The sequence below is a fragment of the Mustela nivalis genome (assembly GCF_964662115.1).
Source record: "Mustela nivalis genome assembly, chromosome: 15".
In the NCBI taxonomy this organism is placed as follows: domain Eukaryota; kingdom Metazoa; phylum Chordata; class Mammalia; order Carnivora; family Mustelidae; genus Mustela; species Mustela nivalis.
The window spans coordinates 36,963,478-36,979,016 of NC_139034.1; the positions used below are offsets into that span (position 1 = coordinate 36,963,478).

Below are 15,539 nucleotides of genomic sequence, written 5' to 3' on the forward strand. Positions count from 1 at the left end.
GAGGTGCCTAACTTCCATAGCAGCCCTTGGCCTCCTGGCATTCTTGCATTCTACCACCTGACTTGGCCCTTTGACTACAGTCTGAACCGTTTTCTAGAAAACTACCTCAGCACCCTTGAGCAAGCATGCACAGCTTATGAGAATACTTCACTGGACTCTGAACTGCCTCTTTTCCCAGAGAGGGTATCTTAGCTGCCTATTCTATATTATGGCCCTGTTTAGGAGGTAAGACCTCTTTGATTCCAAATGAACAGCATGCATCTGTAAAATTTAACAAATGGTAAATAATTTTGATCAACTAACAAATGAGTGCACTGCCCTCAATTCCTTTTTCCCCATTCTGCCCTCCCTGAAAGCAGAGCTAAAATATTGTAGAGAAATACTCCCATTAATTCTTCTGTGCCTTGTCTTTATAAAGCTTTGCTGTGGATGTATTTCCCTGGCTTAAAAAGTTGCTCAAAACTTCCTTGCTAAAATAAAATCATAAGTGAGGAAAGGGAAACTTTGCCATGCCTAAAAATAAAGACCCTCCTCCATTCCCCCTCCTCTGCCATGAGATTACTTATTTCATCTGTATAAAGTTTAGAATTTCAGACTTTAGGACACTGAGGTCATCCAGAGGTTACTTTTCTCCCAGTCAGATACAAACATAACGAAATTGCTCCCTTGCTTCTCCTCCCTCCCCCCTTGAAGGAGCACCAAAGCCACGGTTACATGTACTCAGATGTGACGCAAAATTCTATTTTTAAACTCAGACAGAATATATTATTAGTCACTTACAGAAGGAAACCATTAACATCTAAAAGGACGGAGCAACAGAACTCCTTCATGTTGCCGATTGCTTCTAAAACAGTCTAAATACAACAATGGCTAGAAATATATATATTTTCTGTCACTTAGAAAGATACAGTTTTTCAGGCCACTTTTGCCAAATTATGCATATATGAGTATTAGACCTTAAAAAGGAAGAAAAATGCAAAAGCATACTTATTTTTTCTGCTTAATCGTATCTGTTTAATCATCTGCTTATTCTTCTGCTTAATCATGTTTTGGAATCAAACATTATTTTTAGGACTTTCTTTTGCTTAGAAGAGTTAATATGATCCCGAATTGCTAAAGTGCTAAGAATTCATGTTAATGATCATATTTATCATATGAGAAAGATTTTCTCCTTTAAAAAGTACTTTCTAAAAAACAAGATTTAACCTAGAATGGAGGCTGTCAATTTTTTAACTTAATACATTTTCTTAAGTAAAACTTTTAAGGTATTGTCATCATTTCCCAACTTACAGAGGCCAGAAATAATACTTCTTATAGGAAGTGGTAATTTTAATAATATCCCTAACACATTCTGAATGGGGAATTGCATATTATACCAATGATGCACTCGAAGAGTGATGTTTGCAGAGAAGCTTAGGCTCTGTCAACATGCTTAGTGGGATTTTTTACTACACCCAAGATTCAGAGTGAAGGAATCTATGTGGTACAAATACGACTTTAATGCTTGAGCAGTTCAATAAAATTAGCTCATCAAATAAACTTGAAACCACATGATGAGGTCGCAGATTTGCAGATGAATCATCAGACTCTTTGCGTTTGTTTTTATTTCCAACTGGACTATATAAGTCAGAGTAAGGGTCATGGTTAATTCATCATTGTGTTCTCCTCTGTGCTTTAAACATAAGCTGCCCAGTAACTATTAAAGGACAAGGAAACAGCCACTTCTTACTTGTTTCCTATATTTTGCAGACTATATATTAATTCTTGGGTGCTTCATTTTCCCCAAAGAAAGTTTTTTTTTTTTTTTTTTTTTTTGACCGACAGAGATCACAAGTAGGCAGAGAGACAGGCAGAGAGAAAGGAAGGGAAGCAGACTCCCTGCTGAGCAGAGAGCTGGGTGTGGGGCTCAATTCCAGGACCCTGAGATCATGACCTGAGCTGAAGGCAAAGGCTTTAACCCACTGAACCCAAAGAAAGTTTTTGAAATGAAAAGTTCATAGGGGTTAGGATAACTGGAGGAGCCTCAAATTTAAACAAAACAAAACAAAGAAGATAGTTGCATAACAATGAGGCCTGACAACTTCTTTTTTTTTTTTTTTTTTTTTTTTGGAATAAGTCAAGCAGAGAAAGACAACTATCATATGATCTCCCTGATATGAGGAAGTGGTGATGCAACATGGAGGCTTAAGTGGGTAGGAGAAGAATAAATGAAACAAGATGGGATTGGGAGGGAGACAAACCATAAGAGGCCTGACAACTTAAAGGTGCCCTTTTTGTAAACCTTTTTGTTTAATCTTCAAGGGTCTTTAAATTTTCACCAAAGAAAGCCAAGTTCATTGCATCTCTTTAAAATATTTCATCTTATAGAACACCTAGGTGGCTCATTCACCTAAATGGCTGCCTTGGGCTCAGATCATGATGCCAATGTCCTGGAATTGAGTCCCATATTGGGGGGGGGGGGTCCTTGCTCAGCAGGGAGCCTGCTTCTCCCTCTGTCTCTGCCCCCCCCCACTGCCCTTCGTGTTCTCTCTCTCTCTCTCTCTCTGTGTCTCAAATAAATAATCTTTTAAATAATGATAATAATAAATAATAAAATAAAATATTTCATCTTTTCTGACTTTCTCAATTTTAAGTTCTTATTCATATGTTTCTGTTCATTGATTTTAATGCTTAAGGTTTATTTTTTTTAAATTTCTTGAAAAAATGCTAATTACTGAGATTATTACTTTGTTTACAAAACTGTGATTAATACTACTGGAGAAATCTCTTTGTATATTATTGTGGTACCAACTCTGAGTTATTAAAGCTTAGCGAATTTTAAAATGAAGAAACACTCATTATGAGCTAGGTTCTTAGGATCCTTGATCTTTTCTTGCTAACCCATCTTTTTTATCATGTATGTCTCTTCTGAAATAAACCTGGATGTGAGAAGCTAAAGTGAGATTTAATATGCACAACATAAGACAGTTTTCAACAAAATATTCTTTAAGTGTAGTTTCAATAAAAGTAAATGGACTTTAAAACTTATCGATCCTCTTAGTTTCCTCAAGAATACAATAAAACAGAATCATGGTTAAAGTAGCCTATATTTAGAAGGAGATGGTTTTAAGATAAAATCTTCAAAGATAATACATTCTGCATTACATAATTTGAAATACCTTCCATAACCATCTCATACTTTACATTCTATATTAAGGAAAACCATTCAGTGTCTTTATTCACTCAGTATTGTCATCTTTCCTTTGATTTACCACTGTATCTTTTATTAACAGGTTGCCAAGAGGCTGCTGCTTTAAAAAAAAGAAAAGAAACAAATCTTGAGCTTCTAACTCTTCTCTTTATTTCCAGAGCAATGTCATCCTATTATTGGATACCACTGGCCAAGCCCTTCGACGTCTCGTCCTCCCTTCAGAAGAGAGTCCATCTAAGAAACCTTCCTGGTGGAACAAGGAGGAGACGGTAAGCTACACCCAACTTGCCTAGCAAATTGCCAAGGATTTCTGGAGCTTTCTACCTTAAAGATACATGCCTGCCCATCCCTCTCCATACCTGTGGTTTACTACTACACCCTACAAGAGAATTCTCTTACTATGCATGCATAGATGTTCATGTCCTATAAATAGACATAGATACACATATAATTAAGTAACCAATAACTTCTTGTTTGTAGACGTCATATGTACATGAAGACTTATCAGGACTGAACTATAATAATAATAGAACATCATGAACTTTCTAAAACATGATATCCGTGACAATTTCCTGACCATGTAGACACTGAACTGTTTTCAAGTTATATGTTTATATTTTGGATTTATGTAATAAACTGATGTCTAAGATACCTGATTGCACCTACTAGATGAATAAACGTTTGAATACATTAACTAAATTAAACTAGTAAGTAAGTACAAGGCCAGTCCAAGAAAATTTATTAGAAAAAATAAGACTTACTTTTTTCCTTGCAAAAGAACATAATTAAGTCTTAAAAGACCATGAAAAAAAAAAAACAGATAATTTAAATCCTATAAATGTATCCAAATCTACAAAAAATAACCCAGCATTTCTTGTGTGTTTATGTCATGGTATAAATTCCATAGTTAATCACCAGATAGCAGGTTTATTTCTAACCCGTATTTGGCATTATTTTTAAAATCTTTATCCTAAAGATGAAATAAATTTTAAAAATATATTTTGATCCACATTACCATAAGAGTCTCGAAGTAAATAAAGAGGTAGCTTCTCAAGGAATTACATGTTTATATGTCAAAGAACTTTATTTAAGGGAAAAGAGCAGAAGAGACATGACTGCATCTCACACATTTAATGTGAATATTTTGTTTTTTCTTTAGGAAACTTATAAAATGTGTAAAGAATTTTCACACAAAAACTGGCTAGTATTCTACAAAGAAAATGGGTGAGCTCTTTGTTATAGAAGATTTAAACTGGAATCTTTATTTTGCCCACTCTCTTTCCTCATTTAATTATACTTCCTTATTATAAAACCAATGTAACCAAATTGCAAATGTTTTATTGTAAAAGCAACTCTTCCCACACTGTAGAACATTTAAAAACAGACCTAAGAACAGACAGTGCTGGGGGTGCCTGGGTGGCTCAGTTGGTTAAACTTTCAACTCTTGATTTCGGCTCAGGTCATGACCCCAGGGTCGTGACATTGAACCCCATGTCCAGCTCTGTGCCAGGTGCTTAAGATTCTCTCTCTCTCCCTCTGGCTCCCTCCCCAGTTGTCTCAATTACCATTTTTCTTTGTCATTATTTAGTTTTGAACACCTTCTTCTTAGCATTTGCATGATAGATCATGAAATGACTGTGCCATCATTACTCAACCATTATCCTCACCATTTCCTTTCAGATAGTTTTCTTCTCCTCTTTCAGGAACAGCCTGACTGTGCTGGATGTCCTAGAAGGGCGAACTCACACCATCTCACTTCCCATCAACGTCAAGACAGTGTTTCTTGTAGCAGAGGACAAGTGGCTTCTGGTGGAAGACAAAACAAACCAGTGGGTAGATCTACATGGCATCTCATGGAATGTACCATAGCTCAGCCATATTTATCAGTTATCCAGAATCCTTACTGTTCTGACTTCCAGTATCCATCTTTTAACAGTTTCTGAATTTGGTATCTCTGTAGGAGAAAGAAGAAAGGGTGGGGAAAAATTAAAATAAATATTACTTCACAGAGTAATTATGAAAGTGTTTCAGAGAATGACATGGAAATTAATAGTAAAATCATAATGACTTTTATATATGATCCATATTCTTCAGATTTTTTTCCTATTAGTACATTGGGAATCCGCAGTATTCTTGCCAAACTAGAGATACTTCAAAATAGATTTTTGATTTATCCTCTCTTCAGAGGGCCTTAGTCTCTGTCCTAGAGCTGTTGCCTTTTGGGAGCTTCCCAGAATTCACCTCTTAGAAGTTTTTTCTTCATTTTATGTTGGTTGCTCTTAGTTACGTTCATGTTTGTGCTGCTTCCCCACACTTGACTATATATGTCTTGAGGAAAGGGACATTAGCTGCACTTGGCATAAGTAGGGTGCACACAGAATTTTGAGTCCCCCTGCCTCATTCATTACCTCTACTGACTAAATACAGATTCTCTCTGCCCCTAGGGCGACAAGCAGAAATATCCTGCTGCAAAAGATTTCTGGCTATTTATACATCCCTATTTTAGAATTCTTAAAAATAAGTAGATCAAGGGAATTACAGTGCTGAGGACTTCTGTCCCTCAGCTAGTCACAAGTAAGAGGCCAGATTCTCACTCGTTGTGCTGGCTGATCAAAATCATATCAAGAGCAGGTTCCATGATAATGGGGGTGTGTCACTTTAGGGTTGCTCCCCCCCCCCAAGCCCTTCCTCTTAAACGAAGTACTGGATTTTAGTTCCTATTTATTACTGCATTGTTATCATGCACTGCTCCCTGTCGACAGTGTTGAGAAGTTATGTGTTAATTCACAACAGAACTCTGAAACTGCAAATTATACTCAGAATATAAAAACAAAGCTTTGGAGTTGGGGGGGGGGTGTGGAATTCTGACCTTTCATAGTCTGGACTCACAATTATTAAAGAGGAAAAACTATTCACATAGATGTTTTGTTTATTTTCAGGAAATATCTTTTAAGTAAGCCTGCACACATTGACTCTGAGGATAGTGGGGTTTGCCAGCTGTACGTGTTGAAAGAGGAGCCACCTAGCACAGGATTTGGAGTTATACAAGGTAAATTCCCTTTGCTTTGTGCTTAGGGCTGTGTGCTGTGCCCTTAGAGTCCTCCAGAATCATTTAAGAACAATAACATCAACATATGTTAAATTTATGCCCAAAAGAAAGAACTTAGTAATTACATTAGAATTAGTAAATAAGAATATACTATCTTTTCACTTCTTTGAATTTTTTGAACTGAGAAATCAGAATTTCTCTATGCATTTAGGTTCCAAGTCCATTAGTCTTCTAGTGTAGCATCTTTTCTTTTTTTTAACACAGGCCCTCAGGATTTCTACTTAATTCATCACCATTTTGGGGGAGTGGGGGCAGTGAGTAGTACTTAGAAAAAACCTAAAACATACCATTACCAGTGGGGTGGGTCAGTTTCATGTCTTTATTGCAGGGTGCTATTAATGGTAATATAAATATTGCTAATCAAATTTTGAATTCAATAAATACTTGCATTCACTTAGAGGAGATGCCTTGATTGTAAAAACTGACTTTTCTCAAACAAAAGGCCATGAATATAATTTAAAGTGTTTTCTCTTTTTTTAACTTGTGCTTTTCCTTTTGAGTTGGTGAGAATGAAATCTTGCAAAAATTAATTCCTGAAGCATTTTAGGGGCATATGGTATCTAATGTTTCTCTGACTTCAGAAGCAGATCTCAGCATACCTCATAAAATTTCAAGTGATCAACTATCATCTGAAAATTTAAGTTCAGCTGTGGGACAAAAGATTGCCTCTCCTAACCGAATTCTCTCAGATGAGAATAGTTATGCTACTGTTGTTATTGGCTTCCCAGATCTCATGGTAAGCACCAGTTTTTTTTTCAATTATTGAATAAATATTTCTTCTCTCCAGTTTAGGCTATGATGTGTAAGGCTGTTTGAGGGTTAGTTAAAAATGTAATGATATTCTGGTATACATTTTAGATCAAGTCTGTATTACAAATCAGTCATTAGAAAGTGCATTCTACCTATAGAGTTTCACTGCTTTTTTAAAATTGGCATTTAAAGGGTAATGTAATTATGTAACTTAGTAAGGGGAAACCAGTATTCTCCATACATGGGAGTCCCTGTGACACAGTGAAATGTTTAAACTACTGATGGTAATTTTACATCATGTCGTCTTAATGTGTGCTCATGTAATCTGTCAAGAGGAACATTTGAGACTAACAAAATAACATGTCTTCTAGAGTTTTTTAAAGTTTAATTAGTTGGGGGGTCTCATTACTATAGATTAAATGTTTTCAGCACTTGTGAACATCAGTTCACTTTCCATTGAGTTTTGCTCTGCTTTATCATATGTTTGCAGTATCCAGATTATGGTGATAATTTCAGCTTAATTTGTTCTTAGGTTGTCCTTTCTGCTATTATGTACTGTTATCTGTAAAGAAGGGGCTATTTGTAATTGACTTCAGTGAAACGAGGCACCATCTTCCCCTGATAGAAATGAGGGAAAATTAAATATAAAGGTTATTTAAGTCTAAGATGTCATCTAATAACCTTAGATGTAGCTCCGTGTATTTTGATTTAACATTTAATTTTCATAATTTCCTTTGTGGCTTTTATTTTTTTAATAGAATCATTTAAAGATAAAAATAGCAGCTCTGCTTGATGGTATACCAGTCTCACATAATCTCAGATTTTTAATGTAATTAATGAATGGTGACTGTTTCAGGGTATAAGACATCTGAAATCCAAAACCCTGTGGCTTAGGATTTTGCCATATGTCTTCCTAATTATCAACTAAAAAGCATTTGCTATGGTATTATATAACTGAAAATGAAACATGTTGTTGAAATACAGTATCTACAGCAGTCTTGACTGAATGAGAGTTATGTTTAATATGATTTCTTAATGATTGCTGCGATCAGTAGGGAAAATATTAGAGTTGTGTTTCTGAAGGTGGAGTCATTTAAAATATTGATCTTCTGATTGAAGAAATTAGTATAGAAATATACTGTTACTGTAAAAAAATGGTTATAAATGAAAAGTATTTGGCACTGAGTATAAGACAGTTTGTATTAACCCTATAGAATCCTTTATAACCAGAAGGACTCGTGACCTTATTAAATTAAAAGTTTTATCCCCCCTACTTAGTATGGTAACCAATACAAAGGAGGTGTTATTGAATATTTGTTAAATGAAAAACTAGGGTCAGTTAGGCAGCCTTTCAACATTTTATGATAACAGTTGTATTTTTTAGACCCTAATACAAAAATCAGGCATTGCACTATTCTAAACCCTTTCATACATGACAGGTAATTTTTAAAACAATTTTATAAGGTTTTATAGATGAAGAAATAGAAACAGAGAAGATATATCTCCTAGGCCACAAAAATTATGAGTAAAGGAGCTGGTATTTGAGGTCAAGGGTGATTTACCCTTAAACCTGTATCCTTTCTCCCATATCACAGTGCATTTCTGCTTTGATGTGAATTTCTTTTGACTCTTCATAAAGCTAACAATAAAGGGATATGTCACCTATTAACTTTTTATAACATTATCAGAGGCACCTAAATTATTACAAACTTTTTATCAATTCCTTAACCTAATGCCAAATAGCCATAAAAAACATACAGCAAATATCATCCTTAGTAGTGAAAAATTAAAAGCATTCCTTTTAATATTAAGAATAAGACAAGGGGTGCCTGGGTGGCTCAGTGGGTGGCTCACTGCTCGGCAGGGAGCCTGCTTCCTCCTCTCTCTCTGCCTGCCTCTCTGCCTACTTAAGATCTCTGTCTGTCAAATAAATAAATAAAATCTTTAAAAAAAAAAGAATTAGACAAGATACCATCATCACTTCTATCAAATACTCTATTGAGCATCTCAGATATGATCCATAACAAAATTCTGATAAATTGAATTTCATCAAAATCTAAAACTTCAGCTCTATAAAAGACACTATTAAGAGAATGAAAAGATATGGCTGGGAAAAAATGTTGGCAAATCATATTTCCAACAAAGGACTTGTATCTGAAACACACAAAGATTGCTTAAAACTCGAGAGCAAGAAAACAAATCATCCAATATAGAAAATGGGCAAACAGTATAAGGTGACAGAGGTCAGAGGCTGAGGAGGTGAGGACACCCCATATGGGGGAAGGTGTAACCACCTGTGATGGAAATGAACTCCAGGTAGGATGCAGGTGGTGCCCCTGAGGAGGTGGAGGTAGGGTGTAGGATTTAGGAGCCCAAGTAAGGTGAGGAGGGCATCCATTCAGGAGCATAGCCCAGTGTTGACTGTCAGGACCAAGCAGAGTAAGGAAGGCATTTGCCTGAGAGGGAAGGTTGGTAGTGGGATGGAATATGAGTCACATTTGGTGGAACTCAGCAATAAAGTAAAAATTTTAAAGATCATGAAGTCTAGTTTCTCACTATTGGAAAAGGGAGTTACAGATAGAGAAAGGAAGAACACTAGAATGAATCCTATAGTCAGCATTGGAATTGAATCTATTTGGGTGAATTCATAGTTTTCAATATATTTAGATAGATACAGAGGTAACAAGGTAAATATAGGGGGGGTGGCAAAAGACTTGAACACTTGATTTAAGAGGATCCAGAGATTAAGGACATGAAAAGATGTTCAACATCATTAGTCATTCAAGAAATGCAAATTAAAATCAAAATGAGACACAACTACATGGCTAACATAAAAAAATACTGACAAATATCAAATACTAACAAGTATGCAGAGCAAATCCAACTCTCATAAAATTTTATGAAAGAGCAAAGACAATAACCAAGATGTTCCTGAAGAACCAAGTAGAAGCAGTGGTATTTGCCCTACTAAATTTCAAGGCTTACTGTAAAGCTTCAGTAACTAAGACAATAGTATGGACATAGGGGTAGAAAAATAAATAAGAGAATGGAATGACCCCTGGGGCTAATAATACATTATATGTTAATTAAAAAATAAAAAAAGAGGGTGGAATGAAGTGCTGAGCAGCAGATGCATACATACTCAGAACTGTATTTTATAATAGCAGTGTTGATCAGTGCTGTTCGGTATTTGACAGTATTTGGACACTTAGCTATCCATGTGGAAAAAGGATGAATATTAATCTGTGTCTCATGCCATTCACAAAAATAAATCCCAAATGGGTTAAAGACTTAAATGTGAAAGACAAAACTTTAAAATGTTTAGAGAATACATAGGAAAATATCTACGATCTTGGGGTAGGGAAGGATAAATACATATGTGGTAAAAAAAAAAAAAATATATATATATATATATATATATATTAAATAAAGCAAAAGGGAATAAATACACAAAATTCCAGAAGATTTCTAAACATCTAGGGCAGACTGAAGGAAAATGTGAATGGAAAGACACACTCAGGGACTTCAGAATGCTGGTAATGCCAGAAAGTAGATGAATAAGATATTTATTTCATTTTTAAACTATATTGTTATATTCCCTCTATTAGTTATAGTTCATTTCAACATAAAAAGTATGTTGTGTATTTCACATTTGCCTAAGAAATATGATTATTGGGGCGCCTGGGTGGCTCAGTGGGTTAAAGCCTCTGCCTTCGTCTCAGGTCATGATCCCAGGGTCCTGGGATCAAGCCCCACATCGGGCTCTCTGCTGAGCAGAGAGCCTGCTTCCTCCTCTCTCTCTCTCTTTGCCTGCCTCTCTGCCTACTTGTGATCTCTGTCTGTCAAATAAATAAATAAAATCTTAAAAAAAAAAAAAAAGAAATATGATTATTGGTGAAATAGCTATTTTCTATATGAAATTCAAGAAGGTTAAGAAGTAATTTGATTTTCTTACACTTGTCAAATATAAGTTTACCTCTGGTACCTACTTAAAGGGCTGCATTGTACCAGACGTGGTGAATGTAATTTATAGTACAGTTGGCACTTGAACGACATGGGAGTTAGGGACACTGAACCCCTTCACACAGTTAGAACTCCATGAATAACTTTTGAGTTCCCAAAACTTAACTACTAATAGCCTACAGTTGACTGACAACCTTGTTGATAACATATAAAGTCGAGTACACATTTTGTATGTTACGTACATTATGTATGTACAGTAAAGTGAGCTGGAGAAAAGAAAATGTCATTAAGAAAATCATAAGGAAGATAAAACACATTTACTGTACTGTAAAAAATCCACGTGTAAGTGGACTGGCACAGTTCAAACTTGTGTTCTTCAGGGGTCAACTCTATTTCAGTACTTCTTTTTGGAGCCCAGCATGGGGCTTGATCTCACGACCCTGAGATCAAGACGTGAGCTGAGATCAGGTGTCAGACACTGAACCGACTGAGCCCGGCACCCCTATATTTCAGTACTCTGATCTTTTCTTTCTTTCAGTCACCCAGTGAAGTCTATTCTTGGAAAAGGCCATCATCCTTGCATAAACCAAATGTCACTGACAGAACATTCTATGGAGGAAAGAAGAAAAGTGAAACTCCAAAACAGAGCAATTGTGTGACTCTTTTAGATACTAATCAGATAGTCAGGATCCTGCCCCCAGGAGAAGTCCCTCTAAAAGATATCTACCCAAAAGGTAAGAAATTTACCAATTCCTAATTTGCCGAGGTAGTAAGGGTAGTTTGCTTTGGGTAGGGATATTTAAATGATTATTATCATTCTGTATGTATAAATGTGAATAATTCTACCAGGATCTGGTAGCTAAAAAGACCTCTGTGCGTACTCAGAAAGTTTTCACTCAGTTTCTCACAGTGTGGTAGAAGGCACTGCTGTTAAAACTCTTCTTCCTTTGCCTTACAGTCTACACAGTAACTTTACTTAGAAGATGCTTTCAGGGGCTTCTGGGTGGCTCAGTCATTAATCATCTGCTTTCAGCTCAGGCTATGATCCCAGGAGTCTTGGGATAGAGTCCCGCATTGGGCTCCCTGCTCAGCAGGGAGTCTGCTTCTCCGTCTCCCTCTTCCACTCCCCCTGCTTATGCTTGCTCTCTCTCTCTACCTATCTCTGTGTCAAATAAGTAACTAAAATCTTTTTCCAAAAAAAAAAAAAAAAAGAGAAGAAGCAGATGATTTCAAAGAGACTTTTAGAAATTATTAGACCATAAGGCACAGAAAATGGGGCTGACTTTTGTCTTAAGCTCCCATGATGAAAGGGAGTCATGCAGACTGATCCCCTAAGCAGTGCTCCCAAGAGTCATCTTACATTTATTACTGCAAAACATAGGCCAGGTCCTGTGCCAATCCCTTTTCCTTACTCTTATTTAATCTTCAAATCTCCATTCTGTCATCAGTGTACTCTTGAGCTTGTATGCAGGGAAGCTGATGAAGGGAGATAAGATGGCATGCCAAGGGCTGCCCCACCAGTGGCCGGCAGAGCCCAGATCTGCATCACATCTTCCAGTCCCAAGCCTAGGGCTCTTCTCACTGAACTATATGGGCTTTCATCATCAAGGATAATTATGAAAATATTTGCTCATTGAGCCCCTGGTAGTAACATGTTGTCCTATGTTTACATTCGTTATCATCACTGTGGGCTTAATAAATATAATGCTAAATGTATTATATTATAATCTGCTACTGGGTTTGACAAGTCCTGGTTATATCATAATATTTAGAATTAGTTCCTTCCAAAGAAATCACCGTTTCCTCAAAATGTTTCTTAAGGTAGAAGAGGCAGGTGAATAAAATGACAATCTCAGTACAGTGCTGTGATAGGAATGTTCACAAGGTGATCTATAAAAGGAGAAGCTTATGGTCCAGACTGGTGATTATGAGCTGGCCCTTGAAAAGATGAATGGGAGTGAATCAAATGAAGGAATCATTTCAGGAAGAGGTACCCTGTGTGAAAGGTACAGGGGCATGACACCACTCCAGGAAATACAAGAAATTCTGTACTAGAACTCAGCACACCTGGGAGGCTTCCTTGATAGCTCTTCTCCCTCATCCTCTCTATCTAACCCCATCATAAATTACCTTGTCCTTTTGATACAACCTTACTAATATATTTTGATTCCACCCACTTGACTAAAGTTCTACTACCAATGTCCAAATCACTACCATCTTAAACTAGAATATTGCAACAGCCTCTGGTGTTTCCTCTTCCACTCTTTCCCATTCTCCACGCATCAGACACAGTGATATTTTTGAAGTATGCCTTTGTTCTTAGGCAGTTAAGGTTCAGTTTATATATTGTTCAGTTTGTGGATAGTTCTATGAGTTTGACAAACACATACAGTTCTGTTACCATCACCAGAACTGACAGAGAACAGTTCCATCTCCCCAAAAACCTCCCCCAGGCTATTTGCAGTCAGCCTCTTCACCTACTCCCTGTCCCCTGGCCAATCTGATTTCTGTCCTTATGGATTTACCTTTTCCAGAATGGCCATATAAGCGATATCATACAGTATATGGTCTCTCAACTCTGGTTTCTTTCACCGAATTTCATGTCTTTGAGAATCATTTCTATCGTTGTGTGTGCCAGTAGTTCATTTTATTGCCAAGTAGTAGTCTCGTGTGTGGATGTGCACACTTTGTCTGTTCACTCACAAGTTGGTGGATAGTTGGATCTTTTCTACTTTTTGACAATAATGTAGGAATGGCATTTTTACATTATATGACAGAAGTGCCAAACTATTTTACAAAGTGACAATACCTTTTGCATTCCTGTCAGCAAAGAAGTTCTGCTGTCTCCTTGCCAGTATAGTCTGTTTTGCCATTCTAGTGGGTGTGCAGCAATATCTCATTATGATTTTAATTTGCATTTTCCCCAGTGCCTAATGATGTTGAGCATCTTGTCGTATATACCTTCCATAGTGAAATGTCTCAGATTTTTGCCCTTGGGTGATTTGGGTGTTTTTGCTTTTTTTAAGAATTTTGTATGTTCCCTATATATTCAGGGTACATGTCCACTATCCAATATATTCTTTTCAAATATCTTCTCCCATTTTGATGAAAGGAAAACTTCCCTTCTAGAAATTTTATAATTTTAGATTTTACATTTAAGGCTCCATTTTGAGGTAATTTTTTAAATACAGTGCATGGTGTAAATTGAGACTCATTGTTTTGTATGCAGATATTCACTTGTTCCAGCACCATTTGCTGGAAGATCTGTCCTTTCTCTATTGAATTTCAGCTGTTGGACCTCTGCTGAAAATCAACTGACCACATATGTTTGCATCTATTTCTGTATCTTCAGTTGTGTTCCACTGATCTCTGTATCCATCCCTCCACTACTAGCACACTGGATTCCTTTCTAGCTTTGACACCAACTTGATAGTGAGTGCATAGATCTTCTAACTGTTGGTAGGGATCAATAGATAGAAAACTACTGAAAGGAAATCAGGGAAAAGGAAGACTTGCGGCTAAATTGACCCCGGAGAATACTTGCTGAAGGCAGGCCAGGGTGATTATGGAGGGTGGAGGGCGAGGAACCTGATCACATGTGGAGGGTGGGGGGTTCTGACTTAGAAGGACTCTTGCTGAAAGTGAACGGTACAGAGATGAACACAGAAGCCCAAAAGTTGGAAGAGGATCCAAAGGAGCTCACAGGCGTTCGGTCAAAGGAGATGGTCTTTGTCATCATCTTTATTGATAGCTTCTTCATTGACTTTCACTGGAGAACACTACAGTTGATTCATCTAGTCTCTGTTACACACACTTTCCAGTTTTTGCTGTTACAGATAATGGGCAACAAGTATCCTTGTACCCCTCTCCTTGTGTACATGCTGAGAGTCCACAGGGTACATATCTAAGACTAGAATTACCAGATTGTCTCCCAATGTTGTTCCAGGTGCATTAAAGAGGTCCTGATGCTCCCCATCCTTATGTATTCTTGAAGGGATCAGACCTTTCATTATGGTTTCAGTTTATCTTTCCCTAATTTTTAATAACCCCAAGAATCTTTCCATATGTTGTGATTTACTCTTCTGAGAATTGCCTGTTTATATCTTTTACCATTTTTCTCTTGGTTGCTAGGAATTTTATTTCCCCTCATTTGTTTAAGTAATACTCCCTAAGTATTTCAAATGTACATGAAGTGCTTAGCATGGTATCTGGTACACAGGAAGAATTTTATAAATGTGGGCTGTTAAAAAAAAAAATTCCTAGGAGAATTACCAAGGGAGATGCCGGAGGATAGCTGTGCACAGGCCTAGGAATCAACAGTTCAGATGAGGACACTTGAGAAAGTAGTAAATATGTGGCTGATAAACATCAATTATAAGAAACAAAAATAATAAAAGTTCATGAAATTTTAAAAAGCATATATCAAAACTATGAGACAATTATAATCCACAACTTAGGGAGAGGAGTGACTAATGTTAAAGTGTTCTAAGTGCCTTACTTTGTTCAGGAGAAAGGATAACGATGTTA

The 15,539-nt window shown here is 36.7% G+C and overlaps 1 protein-coding gene across 1 annotated transcript in view; it reads left to right on the forward strand.

Annotated features, from left to right (window-relative positions):
* Positions 1 to 15,539, forward strand: part of VWA8 (von Willebrand factor A domain containing 8) — a 322,462-nt gene that overhangs the window by 217,089 nt on the left and 89,834 nt on the right. Inside the window, exons 30-35 of the mRNA XM_082701350.1 lie at positions 3,349 to 3,459; positions 4,350 to 4,414; positions 4,894 to 5,019; positions 6,130 to 6,239; positions 6,881 to 7,035; positions 11,551 to 11,746. Of these exons, the coding sequence (XP_082557476.1) occupies positions 3,349 to 3,459; positions 4,350 to 4,414; positions 4,894 to 5,019; positions 6,130 to 6,239; positions 6,881 to 7,035; positions 11,551 to 11,746 (763 nt within the window). The remainder of the gene's footprint in view (positions 1 to 3,348; positions 3,460 to 4,349; positions 4,415 to 4,893; positions 5,020 to 6,129; positions 6,240 to 6,880; positions 7,036 to 11,550; positions 11,747 to 15,539) is intronic.